We start from the raw sequence: 18,675 nt of genomic DNA on the forward strand, positions 1-18,675 counted from the left end.
CTGAAGCAGGTTCCAGGCTGTCAGCAGAGCCCGACACCGGGCTTGAACCCAAGAGCCCTGAGATCATGACCTGAGCTGAAGTCAGACTCTCAGCTGAAGTTGGACGCTCAACCGACTGAGCCACCCAGGGGACCCTAGAATAAATTTATAATCATAGGCATCCAACATCAATCCTCCTTGGTAAATCCCCTATTCTATAGATTCCCACTGTTATGTCCTAAGGGATTATAAAAACAGGGACTATAACCCCAATGCTGGAACTAGGGAAAGCTGCCATCCTTGGTCCAAAATCTACAAGTATTTCTGATCATATATGAAGGTGGCTGCCCATGTTTCCTTTTGTGGGAAAGAGAAACGCTCTGCATTAAGGTAAGGGACTGTTATAGTACCCACTAAATATCCTGTTATACCAGCCCAACTCATAGGGACAAGCAGCATCAGGAACAAAACTGGCTCTTACAAGCAGCACTGAAAGCAATCACACTCTGAGAAGCCATACTGAGGGAAGGGGAGGGGAACTGGCATGGCAGCATATTCCTGGCTGCCACACCCAAGAAAAAGGAATTCTTTCACCAGGAGTCAGAACTCTCCTTTGATATCATCTAGAGCTTTCCTGGGCTCGCTGACTTGTTGTTCTCAGTAATATTAAAGGCACACTGCAAAATACTTGCTTTGAAATTTAGAAACAAATTTTATTTAAGATCTGAAATACAATTCCTAAAATATCAACTTCTCCAGAAAACCGTGGCTACACAATAATGCATTGCCTCTATCATGTTAGAACGTGCATTAGACTCAAATACAAAAACCATGAAACAAACCACCATCCTTCAACAATTTGAGCAGAGAGAGAATGCCTAAGGAACAACATAGATGGACTTGCAGAGGATGGACTGTTTTACTTCAAGCACCATTAAAAAAAAAAAAAAGAGCACAAATGCATGGGTTTTCGGGTATATACATTAAGTTGAACCTTTGGCACTAGGAATCAGGGCATTTTGTCATGGAGCATTAACGCATATTAGAAAATTGTGTAGTGTCAAAGGGACAGAACCACCAGCATTCAAGCAATGTTGTCAACTAGGCAATAAAATATTCTATTGAATGTTTCTTCTTTGTCTAATTACTGCGTACACTGGTAGCAACTTTGAAATGAGAAAAGGAGCTTGTACTCCTTTCATTTTCTGTTTAAAACAAAACAGAAAACAAAATTGAAACATAAGCCCTGTTATACATTAACAATTTTAAAGAACATCAATTATACAAGAAAAAGACTAAGAACCAAAAGAGTGTTTACAGATACCAGACATAACAGTGAGTGGTCACTAGACCCTCACAGGGCTTTGCGGTGGTACTCAGCTGAAGCCACTTTGTAATCACTGGCAGTAAACAGAGACGCAGCATTCTTTGCCAGATATTTTAGGAAATCATGCAAATAGCCCAACAATAATGCAAGGCTCTTCTCATCAAGGGGCGTATACGCCAACATTGCTCCGATTCTTACAAATAATCTCAGTAGATGTGGGGCTCCATAAACCTGGGACATTGGTGCATCAGGGTGAGCCAAGAGGATTTCGGCATACTGGGGCCTCTCAAATTTGTAGAGCAGCTGAGTGCCCAACATCACATTGAAATATTCTTTTATTCCTGCCACAACTTCATTAACTGCATATTCCTTATTATCAACATTTCCCTGCGACTTCTTACAATTTGCGTACTCCTCCAGAATAGCATCTACATTTTTCTTAGCAGGGAGTTGAAACAGCTGTTTCTGCCTGGTAACTAAGTCCCAGTCCTCAACAAGCCATGGTTTTAATTCTTCAGGAATCTTCACTTTAACTTCCATTCTATTCTTAAATGCCTCCTCACTTTCGACAGTGGGGTCTGCCCGGGCCCTTTTCTTCCGAGGTGGCTGAGGTGCTTCGCTGGTACTGCCACCATCTCCATTTCCAGGAGTCTTCTGTTTGTTCTTTCTTGTCTTCCTCACTGATCCTGAAGGGGGGTTCTCTGCAGAGCGACCCCCCCATCTGCCTGGGAGAGCTGGTTCCACATTCTTCTGCTGTGAACCAGCAGTCTTCTTTCCTGAAGAGGCCCCTCTCATCTTACTTCTCTGCATATTGCTTCTACTTGGTTTTTTGAAGTTGTCTTCTTCTGCAGATTGTTGTCCACGAGTTTGAGAACCCTGCTTTCTGGAACTCATTCAACCCTGTTTTTATTCCAACCACTGTAATACATAAAGCATTTTACTTGTTTGTTTTCTATAGTGACCTTTAACACACTGTGCTTAGTACAACACAAGTTACTCTCTTGGAATTTGGATCTCAAATCCTAATTCAGGATCATGTATAAGTGACTTACTACCTCCACCCTCTTTTTCTGATCTTCACTACTAACCACTACTCTTACCCATCCAATCACTCATCAGACTTGCCCAAAAGTTAGTTTTTTGGTGCCACCGAAAAGACAGGATTATAATTTTAAACAAATGATGAATTAAAATGGAAAAGAAACTACACAAGGCAGTGGAGGTCAAATTCAACACTCTGAACACGAAAAAGGACAAGATGAACTTTAGTTGACTAAAGGCAAAATGAGTAACAGTAAAGGTTTCTGTAGGAGTCCAGGTAGGCCTGAACTAGAGTGATGACAGAGTCCAGACAAACTGAATACAAAACTTGGTAAATGAAGGAGAGGGAGGAGTCAAAGGTAGCTGTGTAATTTTAAGCCTGGGTAATTAATAAATTAATAAAAACACTGATTTTAATGATGAGTTTAGAAACAGCCATAAAATAATAGGAAATAAGTAATCCATCCATTGAATTAGCTATCATACATTCTTGCACATCTGCTTTGGGACAGCTACTATGCTAGGTGTTAAGGATTCAAGTATCTAAAGTGGCAATTAAAAAACAATGAGGTTAGTACAATGATAGTAATAGGCACATAGTATTTAGTAGTAAACAAGAAATGGTACATGACACAACTTTCAGTATTAGCTGAAATCACTTGGAGGAAGTGATATATCAGTGAGGGAGAAGTCAGTGATGACTCCCAGGTTTTGATAATGAATGATTAGGTCATTAGTATTATCACATGAAACTGCATCTAGAGGAGGAAATGCATTAGAGAGTAAAGAAGTTCAGTACTGGATCTATTAAGTGTGAGGTGTACAGTTATATATTTAACTTTAAAACGCAGCTAAAGGTCAGAGCCAGAAATAGAGATCTGAGAGTAATCATATAGCTGTTACTGGAAGCTATGGAAGCTATGAAAGCCATCAAAATCATTCATGAAGAGGAAAAAAAAACTGAACCAAAGTATGGAATACTGGAAAAACCTAAAAGACTGACGTATAAGGGGTGAGCAGAGAGACCAAAAACAAAACAAAAATGGTCAGAGCAGCAACAGAAGAATTAAAAGAATGTTCTTTTGGAAGCCAAAGAAGTTGAGAGTTTCAAGAAGGAATTGGGATAAAATGCAGCAGAGAGGGCTAATAAGGTAAAGCTGAAAAAAAAAACAGTGTTCTAGGATTCTTACAGTGTGACAGATGAAGTAATTTCTTTGACTTACATAATCCTCTTCCTTCTTTCCTTTCCAAGAACTCCTAGTGTTTTCCTAGACGGAACCTCCTAGATCTCCTGGGATAGTCTGGAAGGAGAAGGTGGGAGACACAAACTAGAAAGGAAAACAGATACCTGTCAAGATGAACTTTTGTGAAAGAATACAGAAAAAAGTAATCTTATTTTACGACTGTGGTTTACGACTGTAATATCAGAGAAAATATATGAGCTCCACTGTTAGACATACTTCTACTTCAATTAGGCTCTGCCATTTATCAGTTGTGAGGACTTAGGTAAGATATGTAAGCTCACTTGGCCTCTTTTTCTCATCTATGGAATGAAGCAAATTACCCCCTAGCCTTCACAGGTTCTTGTTAAGAACTTCTTGTATACAACGTGGCTAAACAACAGCTACAGGAATACATGTGATTATGGATACAAAGATATTCACTGCGGTGGCATTTTTAATACTGAAAAACTGGAACACCTAAATTTTCTTCTAACATAAATTACGTATGTACACTATGGAAGAACATTCAAATGAATTAAGAGAACCATGTACCAACATGGTTCTGATGTTCAATTCTGTACTATTAGGTAAACAGGCATAATGCATAGTATGTACAATAGGATCCTTAAGATATAGATAGCACAGGCTGAAAAATAACTATCAGACTCACACAGTTCTTATGAACATTGAGTGTGATCAAATTCCTGTTTTAAACTGATACGCATAAATGCATAGGAAAGTATCTAGATGAATAAATACCAGATTAAAATCAGGGTAATCTCTGGGAAAAAATGAGGGATGAGAGTGGATCAGCCTTAAACCAGATTTCTCTGGTAACTGTGGCCTTTCACCCACAGAAAAAGCCCCTCAACCAATCCCTAGACCTCAACAATGTTGAGCAGATATCAGGGAAACCCTGAGGGGGGAAAGAAGAGGTAAGAAATGCTAGACAACCAGAGGTTTGAATCAAGGAAACCAGTTATTAGGAAGACAGACCTGGGTGCTAGAGCTTTCATTAAGCAAATGATATCCTCTAACTAAAAGGGCACAAAGCTCTGAGCAGAAAGGACAAAGGTGGCTCTCAGAGAGCATCAAAACCTGTAAATACAGTTACTGACCCTGTGGGAATCAGAAACCTTCTGGCTGAGAGGGATATACAGACACATTCTGTGAAGGATCAGAAAACAGCTAGTGTGTTATGGCATACATTGCAAGCTATCACGCTTACAAAAATATTTTTCTAAAAAAAACAGTCACTGTGACCAGGACAGAAGGGACACAGTATCTGACGTTTTAAGAGAATTTAGTTAATATAGGTGAAATCCAGAAAATCCACCTCAGAACTGCTATATTGCAGAGCTTTCACAAAACAAGGGGACAGTTAAAATACCAACTAAAGAAAGCAAGATGGCCCAGTGCCAGTCAGCCAGACTGTGTAAAACAGAAGTAAGGCCAGGCTGGACAGGAAGTATTTTGGAAGTCTCACTGGTACTAGCAATTCCTTACTGAGGAACTTGAAAATGATAGCTGAACCTACCATACACCCTTGGCATTAATCACATATATTCATTCATAGGAAAACTACGAAAAGGAATTCTACCTGTTTGATTAACTGGGTGAGTTGTCATTCTCCACAAATTCTCATATTACTCATATGAAGTCTCAATGAAATATCTGCCATTATACAGAAAAACACATGTACCACAAGTCAAGGTTTGTGACCAGAGTGAATAAAGCCAGGGAAACAGCCTTTCTAGGAATTGTCTCAGTACCTTTATTTTCATTTGAATATCCTACAGATCAAATTACTACTACCTGGAAGTCAGAAACCAGACATCAAAGGAAGGGAATACCTGTCCTTTAGATGTCTGCTCCTACTTGTAGTACAAGTTTGTGGATAGCTTTGCACTTTGTACCACTCTTACCAGTTTAACACTTCTCCATGACCAAGGATAGATGTGCTGTGCACACCCATTTAAAAAGTTTGCACTGTAGATTCTCCAGTTTGTTTTGAGTTTCAGGCTTTATTAACATTGTTTATTGACTTAGCATGCCTACTCTTTGCTCCCATCATGCTCCCTCATCTCCTTCATCTAAATACCACAGAAATCCTATCTCTTCCTTAAATCTCCAATTCTAGCCCGTTTCTCTCCCATCTCCAGTATGATATGAAGCTGATGCTAAGTTTACTTATAGAACTACACCATTAATCCCTATTTGTCACAGGCCTTGTGTTATACTTATCTCACATATTATGGAGCAGCACTTAGGTCCCTGGTGGGTATACAACAGTGAATCAAAGCAAGTGATTCAACACATGAAGAAAATGGAGGCAAATCAGGGACAAATCATCAAATATTTTTTCACTTGTTCTCTACAGGTCAGCTCTAGGGTAGGCTAGACTTTGAGAAAACACATTTGTAGGTTTGCCCTAGGTTTCTATTTTTAATTTCTGTGTAAATATTTAAACAGATATAAGCTAATACTGGTATCAAATCCTAGATCTTCCCTTTAAAAAAGTTTGTAACTACAACTCATTTTTCCCATACAATGTTATAATACACAAGGATCTTGAGAGCTGTGTATTTTATTAAATGGCCATACCTTAAACCACCCCCTTAAGGGAAAAGTGATTCCCCCTCAGTTTACCCTGTAGTAACTATTAAAACATTTTTGTCCTCATTTCCTATTAACATTTCCAGATGCAGATGTAGTAGGTCAAGAGGGAATAACAGGTTATCAAATTACTCCCCCATGCTATACCAATTTCCAACTTTACAAGTAGTGCGTAAAACTATCACACCCATATTCTCGTCAGCAGTGGCTAGTCTCATTTACAAAATTCATAAAATTTGATAAAATGTTTAGCTGTTCAGCTTCTTAGTGATGCTTCAACATTTAAGGTGTCTATTGGCCATACATATATGGCTCTTGTTCCCTGCCCAGTTGATTCTTATAGTGATTTTAACATTTATAGGAGCTCTTTATCAAGAGTTGTCATTCTGGGGCAAATATTTCCCCTAGTGTGCTTTTCTAGTGTCTGATGTTATGATTTTAAAGTTTTATATAATGACATGTTAGTTTTTCCTTCCACTGTTAAAACAGGTCATCTTATTGGATGTTTTATATTTTAATTCCTTAATCCACCCAGAATTTACTTTGTAAGTTATGAACTGAAAAGCCTGTATTTTCTCCAAATAGTTAATTTTGTGGCACTATTTTGGGGTAATATTTCTTTTACATGTGTGTAAATACCAACACACATAATGATGTTGGAATTCTCCCTTTACTTCCCTTCCCCAATCCCAGGAGTGTGCAGGACTTCAAATTTTATATACATATTCACACAAAACATACCTTTAAAACTAAATGTGTATTTTATATTTGACGTGGCAAAGTGAGACCTACTGCCCCATACCTTTTCCTACTTTAACATGGGCATCTGTCATTCTTTTTAATATCCACATTACTGTATAATCTCCGTGCCAGAATTTAACCAGTTCCTTATTAATGAACATTTACGGTGTTTCTGATACTTCATTATTACATAAATGCTATAATAGATGTAAGTAAGTGGACAGATATATTAGAGAATTAGGGACTTCAGGATTATTCTCAGAAGTGGAACTGTTCTGACGAGATAGAGGCAAATTCAACTTGTAAAGAACTGCTTTAATTTGTACTCCCAGCAAAAACCTTAAAGTTCATTCATCTACACCTTCAGCAACACTGGATAAACATCTTTTGGAAAAAAACTTTGTTCTGCTTATCCAGTATACAGTAATATTTTATTTTAATATGTGGGATATTGAGCATCTCTTATACATTCATGTGATGTTTTTCTTATGTGAATGTTTGCTTTCTTTATTGATTTCTAATAATTAAATCCTAAGTTTTCTTCGGTATGTTGGAAATATTTTTTCCAAACTCATTTTCCTTCTAAGTGGGTCTCTGTGTGCATGTGTGTGTGTATACACACACAAATATGTCAACCTTTTCCTTTGTGAACGTTGGCATTTATGTTATGTCTAGGTAAAATGCTTCCAAATCAACATTCTAAAAACGATTTCCTATATTTCTTGGTATTTTTATAGTTTCTTCCAAATATATAACTTTTCTTAATATTAATTATTAAAGAGGCCATCCTTTCCCCGCTGATTTAAAATGCTATTATAGAACATTCTAAATTTTTAGATGAACATGGGTCTCTTAAGGTACTCTCTTCCCAATGATTTTTGATTATTCAATTTTTAAAGGTTATCATTGTTTCTAGGTCACCTGGTCTGTCATAGAGACCTCTGTTCTCACATCAGTATCACATTGGTTTAATTATCATAAAGATATAAATGTTACCCTAGAATAACACTTGTAAATGGTTTCCAATTATGTTTGATTATTGGAAGTATTATTTGAAGTAGCAAAAACACTGAATCAACCTAGAGGACTATCACTAGTAATTTGGAAAGATAAAATGTGCTTTACCCATGAGATGGATTAACATGCTAGTTAAAAGAATGCCACTGTGAAAGGAATTAAATAGAACTCTAAGAATGGACATGAAGACAGCCAAGACAATTAGCTAAATAAAGATAGTAAGTTGCAAAACGATACCTAGAGCATACCAAGTCCATGTAAAAGAAAACACAGAACAGTATTTTATATATGGATATCCATATATGTTTTTAAACAGATACATAATTTAGAGATCTAGAAGGACTGATAATAGTGGTTAACTCTGGAGAAAGTTAAGAGAATCAGGGGTGGTGAAGAAATGGAAACTCGAACCTACTCTGTAACATTTAAACTTTTTCATTTTAAGGATAATATATTCACATGTCAATTACATGACTAAAAATTTATATTAAAATATAGATTTAAAATTCATAATCATATTCTGATCTATTCTTATCCTTGGATCTCACACATAGCTGAACTTTTCAGTGAATTATCACTGTGTATCATACATTTTGTAGGCACACCATTCAGACTGGTTTCCTTCCCCCCACTTCTAGGTTCTACCCATCCTTGGAGGCATAGGTCAAGATTCTTTTCCTCTTTGAGGCTTTCATTTCAGGATACTCTGGACCTTGCCTTCTCTGAGCTCCTATTGGCCTAAGAGCCCACCTCCCTCCCTTTTGCCCTTAATCATTCTCCAAAAGGCCTTCTGTATAGGTGTTTTTTCTGTGGGTGTGCATACCCATCTACTGCATCTTTTCCACCAGGGCAGCGCCCTCCTATGCAGCCTCAATTTCAGAAGGGAAAAAAAATAAGGAAAATATAGTGACTCCATGGGAAAATGAAGCTTTCAAGTGACTGGAAAAACCTTCCTTCATCTTCTCATGCAAGTAATGGGCCATTTAGGAATGCAGACTCCAAAGGCTAACATTTTTGGTATGGGTGTGTCACAAATGAGTGTAAACATCTATGGTTTGTTGAAATAAACCTTTAAAAGCACATATACCATTACAGTTAATTTATATCCATTCTCTTCTGGATCTTGGAACACTTCCTTTATGTTTAACATTATTGTTTGAGTCTGAGACAAAGGAGGAATGACAGAAAAGCAGTTAGCAGACTGAATATGTTTATGACTTCCTAGTTAAAATTATAGCTCCTGGAAATTCCCTTATAAATAAATATGATCAATATACTCAATATCTTTCTAGATTGTTAGGATAAGCCAGAAGTCATAATTTCAGATTTCAGTTCTAGTGTTAACTGCTGCTTCTGGAAAATCAGGAAAGAAACCAACAGTATTAATTTTGTTTTATATTTCCAAAAAGAATTATTCACTGCTTTTAGAAGTGTAAGAGTGTATGTGTGTGTAAACCGAGAAGGACTAACAAAGCCATAATTATTATTAAAGCAAACACTTGTATGTGCCAAGCACTGTCCTGGTACTTTACATGTAATCCCTTCAAAAATCCTATGACATAGGAATAATTATCTTTATGTTACACATGAAGAAATTTAGGGACAAAGTGGGTTAAGTATCTTGCCCAGGATCACACAGTAAGTGGCAGAGACAAAATTCAAATTAAAGAAGTTAGTCTTTACCCTTAACCACTAAATTATGCTGTACATGGGAGGAAACAAAGTTAAAATAATAATAATAATAATAATAATATTGTAGTATTTCTTATCAAAGAATGTAACATTATACAGCCTTCTGTTGTTTAGGCACTTACTATACTGGAAGCACTACTGGACTTAGCCTTATCCTTCCCTTCTTAGAATTTAGAGTGTTTTTGCAGATAGGTGCTTATTAATCTTCAAAATATTCCTGGGCAGTTAGGAAGGTTATGTGGAACTATCTTGTTTCAGAATTGAGGCCAAGAGAAGAGAGGCACTCACCCAGATTCTGTAATCAGGGATGATTCTGCAACCAGGATCAGATCTTCTGATCCTTATTATACAGCAAACTTAGCTTTTCTGATGATGGCCTGGAAGGTCAAAGAAGGGGACAGAAAAGGACATAAAATAAAAAGATATGAGAACCTTTTTTTCTTTATCAACCAGTGCATTTTATCACACACTAAGGATACCATAGCTGATAAATAATGTGCAAATGTTTCTTTTTCCCTTCTTGTAGTTGTATTTTCAAATTTACTTTACTGTACATTTATCCTGATTTTCAATAAAGTAACTGTCTTTTTTATACTTTTTATTAAGGATAATTTCAAATAAATAAAAATGTAGAAGGAAGAGTATTATAAACCTACAACAATCACCCAGCTTCAACAATTACCAACTGAAGGCCATCTTGTTTCATCTATAACCCCACCCACTGCTCCCCCCCACTCCGATTTTTTTAAGCAAACCGAATAGCTGATTTTCTGTATTTTATTATGGAAAATGTCAAACATATACCAAGGAAGACAATAATATGAGGAACCCCATATGCCCTATCACTTAACTCAAACAATTAACTTAGGGCCAATTTTGTTTCATCTATACACCCCTCCCCACTTCCCCCTACCGCTGAGATTCTGAAGCAAATACCAGTCATCTACGTATTTGAAGTCATTCCCAGACATTTTATTAATTAATCCGCAAATATTTTCCTATATATCTCTACAAGATAGACAATTTGAAAACAACCATTACTGCCATTATAACGTCTAAAAATAGACATCAATTCCTTTAAAAAAAAACCCATCAAACCTGTCTTCACATTTTCCCGATGCATCTTAAACAGCTTTTTTTTTTTTACAGTTGGTATGTTCAAATCAGGATCCAAACAAGGCCTACTCATCGCATGTGGTTCATCTCCTGATCGCTCTCGTTCTCCATCTCCCCTCACCGCCCCCCCCCCGCCTTTTAAACTTTTAAATATGGAAAATTCCAATCCCCGCTATTTTGAGCTAATTCTCAAATAGTAAATTATTTCAGCGGTAAAAATTGATATGTCTCTTTTATAACTCGAATTTCTCCTAGGGAAGAAGTTAATGGGCAAGAAAAGCAATATAATGAACGAATTTACATAATTTATATTGTTTCTCATTCTGTTACGCGGTTTTTCATTCCACAATAATAGCGAATATTTTTCTGAGCCAGCATTGGTATTGTCTTATACGCAGTAACACACAGTACAAGCCTCTGAGGTAAACGTCTCTGAGGTAGATACTATTATTATCACCATTTTACAAACATGGAAACCAAGACACGGAAAGAACAGGAGCCAGCCCAAGCAGGGCGTTGGCGAGTAGGAATTTGAATGAGGCTCTGCTCAGTTGTAAAGCCATATGATAATCTTGTCTATATACGCGGCAATAAAAAGAAATCATCAACCCTTTCACCCCACCCCCACCCCGAAACCTGAAACGAGAATCCAGTTCTTTCCAGCAGCCGACGTGTGACCACTGCCGTCCCTCCAACCGCCATAGTAAAGCCAGGTTTCTCTGGCAACTGATATCCATAGGCAGACACGTCACCCTGGAGGCGGGCTTATGCTCTCCAGCCAATCACAATCGTCTTGTCTAAGTTTTAGAATGTTCCATAACCAAATGATTGGACGAGGCCTACCACGTCAGCGATGACACTTCGCCGCAGTAAAGGCGGGTGCTAGCAACCTGCTTCTTCACGGTTAAGGCTGGAAGCAAACCAATCATCTTTCTCCTTTAGTGCGCGCTCTGGCCAATGACGCTCGCCCTCTTAGGCTCTTAGCCCGCCCACCAAAAGCGCGACAGCCGTTGGGTCATAAGTCTATAGGGCAGGGTGTTCACGTGGCCTATTTTCACGACCCAGAGTTCCCCTGACCAGAGTTTTTTTTTTTTTCTTCTTTTCTTTTCTTTCTTTTTTTTTTTTTTCCTGCAGGGAGGCATTATGGGTTTTTTTTTTTCCACTGGGAAAGGAAGTGTCTACGTGGCCTGCGGAAACAGGATGGGCGGAAATGAGCTAAGATTCCCGCGAGTGGGGAAGCGCGAGGTCAATCCTGGGGCCACGCCCCCCAACCTCTTGCACAACTCTCGGAGTGAAAAAAAAAGCAGAGCGGGGTTTTTAATGTGTGTGAGGGGTGTGGGGGTGTGGTATTGGGGCCGTTGTGTTTGTGCCCGGGGGAGCTCCCGTAGCTCTGGGGTTAGGGTGTGCGCGCGCGCGGCAGTCCTCGTGGTGTTGGAGGTGGTGGGTGTGCTCAGGGGTGCGCCCCTAGCGTTGGGACTTAGTGTTGGGGCCGGTGTGTGTCCCAAAGCGGGGGCGCGCGCGCGCGCGTGTGTGTGCGCGCGCGCGCGCCCATGCACGCGCGTTGTGTATGGAATGTTCTCTACTTTTCTATGAGTTTGAAAATTGTTCTAATGAAAAGGAAAATAAGTCAAGGCGACCATAACCAATAAGGAAACTTTACCAGAAATATTTTGGTCTCTCCTATCGATTTAATTTCAGACCCTAAAAATACACTTTCCTCCCACGTTTTTCTTTGTTGCCAAAATTCTGTTCTAAACCATAGTTCTTCAGTTAAGAGCCAAACCCTCCCAATCCCGTATTAGCAATTCCAAGGAGCAGCTTCTTTACCGTTCTCTAGTATCCTCTCCCACCCCTCCCCCCTACAAAGTTGGGTGCAGTTCTCTTGGCACAAACACAATTTTCTGCCAGCAATATCTGTATGTAACAGCCTTCTTCAGTCTCTCACTCTCGCGCTCTATCCATCTATCTATCTATACAGACTCCGAATTTCTGTAGGGGCTGAGGCTCTCTTACCTTTTTGTCCTGATCTCCAAGCACAGTGCCCTTCAGGCAATTATGCACCAGTTAATTTTCCAGAAAGTTCTCTGGGTGAGGTTTATACCTCTTGAGTCAGCCGCTAGATGCCACCAAATCCCAGCAAAGGATTGACTGTTTAGTGCCTGGAATTATGGGATTTTGTTCCCCCTCTTTCTGATTTGTTGAATTCCACAATCTATAGGGATCATATATATCATTCATTGCTAGGGAAAAAATTAACTTCTGTAAATAGTCCAGCCAGGCAAAAGACTATGGCCCTAGATCTAGATGTTTTTCCTTGTTTCCTTTTTAAAAAAAAATTCCCCCCTCCTGCCCTCTCTTATTTCCTCCTTGCCTTTTTTGGGGGGTCAGAATTGATGAATGACCCCAGGCCCTGATGCTGATGAAGATAGAATTCTTTCTGTGCACCTTCTTTTCAAAACTGATCTTTTTCTCTTGACATTTTTATTAAATATGGGTGTTTGCACCCTATTTTTTGTAATGGTACTGCTACACTTTGTTAATGTCTTTGGAGTTAGAGACCTAATTTTATTTTACTTTTATTTTTTAAGGTTTGTTTACATAGAAAGCATGAACAGGAGAGGGACAGAGAGAAAGGGAGAGAGAGAATCTTGAGCTGGCTGGGTGCTGTCACCACAGAACCAACATGGGGTTTGATCTCACAAACAGTGAGATCATGACCTGAGCTGAAATCAAGAGTCAGACCCTCAATCGAGTGAGCAACCCAGGTGCCTGGAGACCTAATTTTAATTCCCTACTTCCTAGCTCTGAGACCTTGGGCAAATAATTTATGTTCTGTGACCCTCAGCTTTTTGCATGCTTTCTGTAGTTTAGATGCTGTGTCATATCCTTTACATGGATATTCTTCTCTCAGAAAATCCTTATTAGATGGGTATGAATCAATAAAGCTCAAAAAAACAAAAATTAATGTATCTATTTTTATTATTTTTTTAATGTTTATTTATTTTTGGGAGACAGAGAGACAGAGTGCAAGCAGGGGAGGGGCAGAGAGAGAGGGAGACACAGAATCTGAAGCAGGCTCCAGCCTCTGAGCTATCAGCACAGAGGCCGTCTGGGGGCTCGAACCCACGAAGCATGGGATCATGACCTGGGACAGAGCCCATAGGGGGGCTTGAACCCACGAATCTTGGGATCATGACCTGGGCTGAAGTCAGATGCTTAACCGAGTGAGCCACCCAGGCGCCCCTAAAAATTAATATATCTTTCAATGTCAATCATACATGTGTGTGCACGCACATGCACACATGTGCACACGCACACACAAAGGGAAGAGAGCAAGATTTAGAGCTGTGGTTCTTCAAGTGTGTTTTCCAGACACACCAAGTCGCATTGCATTATTACTTTGGGGAAATTGTCAGAAATTCAGATGCTCAGGCCCCACCTCAAACCTAATGAATCAGAAATCTTAGGGGTAGGGTTTGGTGATCTGTGTTATAACAGAGTGTTCTGCTGATTCCTGTGTACACTGAAGTTAAAACCACTGCTTTGGAAGACTGAAATGCAATGCTTATTTTTGTACACTCCACTAGAGGGTGCTACAGAATGTAAAGCAAAACAGTAAATGATCTGTTTATTGAGACACCCTGTATATTTTTTCAAAAATTCTTGTCCTTTTTTATTGAAGTATAGTTGACATACAATATTGTATTAGTTTCAGGTGTACAACACCCTGTAAATTAGCAGTCCTGTTTTAAGATTAAAAACTAATGTATAGAGGTGTTCAATTGTTTTCTCAGTGCATACAAGTGGAGGAGTCAGGATTGAAACTACCTGCTTCTCGAGCCCAAGCCCTTGACAGTACTCTGTTGTTCAGCTATAATAGCTTGTCTTTCTGGGCCTCAAAATACGTTACACCTACCTTGTTCCCTGCTTTGCCTAACATTGACTAGAGCACCAAGTAGAGGGCAGAAAAGCAAACCAAATAAATGGAAATATTTTGATGATTTCATACCCTCCCTCATCTCTTTTCTATAATAAGATATCACATAAAAGCTCATAAGTGTTTCCCTTCTTGCTTTTCTATTCCACAAATGTTCTCTCTATCCTACACTTAATCTGTTTTAGTTTATGTCTGAACCTCTTCTATGTGTGGGGGAGGAACCAGGATAGTGAGGAAACATGGTTGTTGAAAGGCTATTGTGGGCCACACTATATAGCTCTATACACATTAATCCCAACAATAGGTCTGTTAATTAGGTGGTAATTATCATTTTATAGGTGGTGAAAGTAGTTCTAGAGACTATATTTATTTTTCTTTGCTCATATGACTTGTAAGTAGTGGAGTCTGGGTAATTCCTGGTATATCTCACAGTACCAGCCTGCTAAACTTTTTACTGCTCAGTTTTGAATCCGGTTTAGGTACTTACTGTTTATGTAACTTTTAACAAGTTCTTTAAATTTTCTGAGCCTCAGTTTTACCATACATTAAATGGGAACAAATATTCCTGCTTCGTAATGTTAGAGCTGCAGTATCTAAAGCAGTAGCCACTAGACATGCGGGTATTTAACTTTGAATTAAAGTTAAGTAAAATTAAAAATTCAGATCCTCAGTTGTACTAACCACATTTCAAGGGCTCAGTAGCTACTTATGGCTAGTATTAGTACCAAACTGAACATCAACAGATACATGATATTTCTACCATCCCAGAAAGCTGTATGTACAGTGCTGATTTAGAGTTATAAAGCATGAAAAAGAACCTAGTATAGTATATAATTCATGGCAGGTGCCAAAGTGATTCCATCTGTTCTTTCCTTTCAGTATCAGAGCTAGGTATGTTCTCCTGTTTTATTGACAGAGTCAGGAGAGGGGAGTAACTTACCCAATGCGCTATAATGGAGGATACGTCTGGCATTGGGACCTACATCTCCTGACTTTCATTCCAATATTCTTTCTAGTAGAACCCATCCTGTTCTACTCTGTTGAGTGAGATCTCAAGGCCAAGGATGTGAATAATGTGAATTAGCTTTTGAGTCAGGGTAGTAGCAGAAAAAGTCATAGGAACTGAATGCCTTCTATGTGCCAGGCAGCACTGTGCTCAGTTCTTTACATACGTTATCTTAGTGAATCTTCCACTGAAGCCCAGAGAAGCTAAGTACTCACTTAAAGTTGCCAACTAACAAATGGGAGAGCAAATATTTAGATTTATTTCTGACTCCAAAGCCCAAGTTTTTTTCTTCATTATGCCATGCTATCCTCTTCAATGTAAATACCCTCCTGCCCCTTCCACTTACTAAGTAGGATAAACCTTCCGTAGATTCCTGACTTAGTGGGTCCTCAGAAAATGTGAGTTACTCTTCCTCCTTCTTACATTTATAACTGAGTCATTGTCTTCACAATTTGTTTCAACTAGAAGGGAAAGATAGCTTAGGTCACTTTTTGATTGGCTTCAAGACCCAAGTCCAGACAGAGAATGTTTATGGTACCGGCCTTCAGAGAGAACACCAGGTGGCTCCAAGATCTCTGTTATTTTCAAGGCCATCATTTCCTCATAAAATGCCTTTGTGCTAATTAGGAACACGAGCCACCTGAGAGCAGACAAATTGTAGAGAAGTGTCCACTCCAGTGAAACAATGAGAAAAATATTTTTCTTTCTCACGGCTGTTGGAGCTCCACCAGGGCAGTCGAAGAATGAATTTCCTCTGGTTGGGTACACTTGTGCAGGGACAATCTGCTCTGCCTAATAGTAACTGTATCGGTTGCCCTTGCCTTGTGACTAAGAGCCTTCCTAAGTCTGGAAGGTAGTGGTCAGTCTTTTCTGGAGAGTGGAGAGGGACACCAGTGTCCTCTCATGGCTTCTGGATAGTAGGTGAAATTGTTGCATTCTAAGGTTATTTTGGATTTTTTTTTCATTTGGTTCTGACCAGCTTATTGGATGATATTTAAAATAATGGTTAATTTAAAAGTGAAAAAAACTTAATATTTCAAGGCTAAGCAAAATAGTATTTTTAAAAATAATAATGTTTTCTGGGAATGCAAATTGGTGCAGCCACTCTGGAAAATAGTATGGATGTTCCTCAAAAAACTAAAAAATAGAAATACCCTATGACCCAGCAATTGCACTACTGGGCATTTATCCACAGGATACAGGTGTGCTGTTTCGAAAGGACACATGCACCCCCGTGTTTATAGCAGCACTATCAACAATAGCCAAAGTATGGAAAGAGCCCAAATGTCCATCGATGGATGAATGGATAAAGAAAATGTGGATGGAGTATTACTCAGCAATCAAAAAGAATGAAATCTTGCCATTTGCAACTACATGGATGGAACTGGAGGGTATTATGCTAAGTGAAATTAGTCAGAGAAAGACAAAAATCATGACTTCACTCATATGAGGACTTTAAGAAACACAACAGATGAATATAAGGGAAGGGAAACAAAAATAATATAAAAACAGGGAGGGGGACAAAACAGAAGAGACTCACAAATATGGAGAACAAACTGAGGGTTATTGGAGGGATTGTGGGAGGGGGGATGGGCTAAATGGGTAAGGGGCATTGAGGAATCTACTCCTGAAATCATTGTTGCACTATATGCTAACTAATTTGGATGTAAATTTTAAAAAATAAAAAATAAAATTAAAAAAATAATAATGTTTTCTATTTATACCTGCCTCATTTCATAGGGATTTTACAAAAACAGTTCAACAAATTAGTCTGCATAAGTCTAGTTTGCTAGCCTATGACAGACAGGGCAAAGGATGGAAATAGTCATGGAAGTTTTATCCTTTTATGGTGTTTGTTCTCTTTTAGCTCCTTTCTCCTGTAATCAACCCTCCTCTGCTTCAACTGGCCCATCCATTTAGCAGAAAGAGGTTACTTCAAATGACTGAAACATAAATCTAATCAATGTGGTCTTTGGTGACCTTGGAATGCCAAACTTGCACATAATGCTTTGGTTCCCACTTCCTGAGTCAGTAGTTTAGGATGCAATATACTGAAGTTTGTGGTTTTGTGAACCACAGGATTTACTTGGAATCATGTCAAGTTATCCATGTTACACATCAACCAACAGAGGTAAGGACTGATTTTCACCAGTGTATTCTGACTCCTACAATCTGATCATCGTCTCAAAGAGGTTGCCTTGAGCCAGTTTTCCAGAGATAATTTGTTGATGCTTATAAGCTGCACCCACAGTCCCCATTTTACTGGGAATGATAAAAGCTATGTCTTTCATAAACTTCAGATGTCATATTATTAAAGAGGACAAACCAGTAGTATTTAAAGTGCTGCATCTTTAAATTGTTGAAGCTTTATGAACCCCATGGGTACATGGCAGTTTGTTATACTATTCTTTCTATGTTTGTGTATTTTTAAAAGTCTTCCATAATAAAATAATTAAAAATGACCAAAAAAAGTGCTTCATTAGTCGTGAGGAAGAGAACACTCATAAAGTTTCTCTTTAGAAGAGTTCTAATTAACTTAGGGGTGGGGTGGAATGTACACCTCTTTAGTAGTTATGTACCATGTAAAAATCCAGGGAGGGGATATTTTAGATTGATAAGGCCTCTGCATTAGAAATTCTGATAAGGTCTTCTGTAAGGAGAATCTCCTCTGGCCTGCAGTTCCCCTCCACCAGACCCCTGAAGAAACCGCTGTAATGAGCCACTGTTAGTGAAAGAAGTGTATAATATCCATTGGACATTTGGGATTGGGAGGAGGGAGTTTGAAAACCACAGAAATGGGTGTCAACTAATTAATTAAAGCTGTGTTAGACAGCAGGAAGAGAATCACAGACAAAGTGAACCTGGGGACAAGAGACTGCTAGTAGTATAAAAAGGCTTCATTCCCATCCCAGGTGAGTGCTGTAGAGAGCAAAGCTATTAAGGAAGGAGGGGACCAGGAGCGCCTGGGTGGCTCAGTCGG

General features: G+C 38.8%; 1 protein-coding gene across 6 annotated transcripts; it reads right to left on the reverse strand.

Moving 5' to 3' along the window:
* Positions 1-667: 667 nt before the first annotated feature.
* MORF4L2 (mortality factor 4 like 2) lies at positions 668-12,833 on the reverse strand. 6 transcript variants are annotated; one of them, XM_043571328.1, is made up of 4 exons: positions 12,766-12,832; positions 9,925-10,013; positions 3,571-3,648; positions 668-2,224 (listed from the first exon to the last, which is right to left on the reverse strand). In XM_043571328.1, exon 4 carries the CDS (start codon positions 2,198-2,200, stop codon positions 1,334-1,336), a length of 867 nt encoding a protein of 288 aa, XP_043427263.1. In that variant the 5' UTR covers positions 2,201-2,224; positions 3,571-3,648; positions 9,925-10,013; positions 12,766-12,832; the 3' UTR covers positions 668-1,333. The 6 variants fall into 6 exon arrangements, with proteins under 6 accessions (XP_043427263.1, XP_043427261.1, XP_043427262.1 ...); XM_043571326.1 differs by having other exon boundaries at positions 3,571-3,675; XM_043571327.1 differs by lacking the exon at positions 12,766-12,832 and adding an exon at positions 11,389-11,516.
* Between the last annotated feature and the right edge of the window lie 5,842 nt (positions 12,834-18,675).

The sequence above is a fragment of the Prionailurus bengalensis genome, chromosome X (assembly GCF_016509475.1).
Source record: "Prionailurus bengalensis isolate Pbe53 chromosome X, Fcat_Pben_1.1_paternal_pri, whole genome shotgun sequence".
Lineage (NCBI taxonomy): Eukaryota > Metazoa > Chordata > Mammalia > Carnivora > Felidae > Prionailurus > Prionailurus bengalensis.

Excerpts from the sequence above, each read along its gene's own strand:
- MORF4L2 (XM_043571330.1), bottom strand. The coding sequence starts at position 2,200 with ATGAGTTCCAGAAAGCAGGGTTCTCAAACTCGTGGACAACAATCTGCA.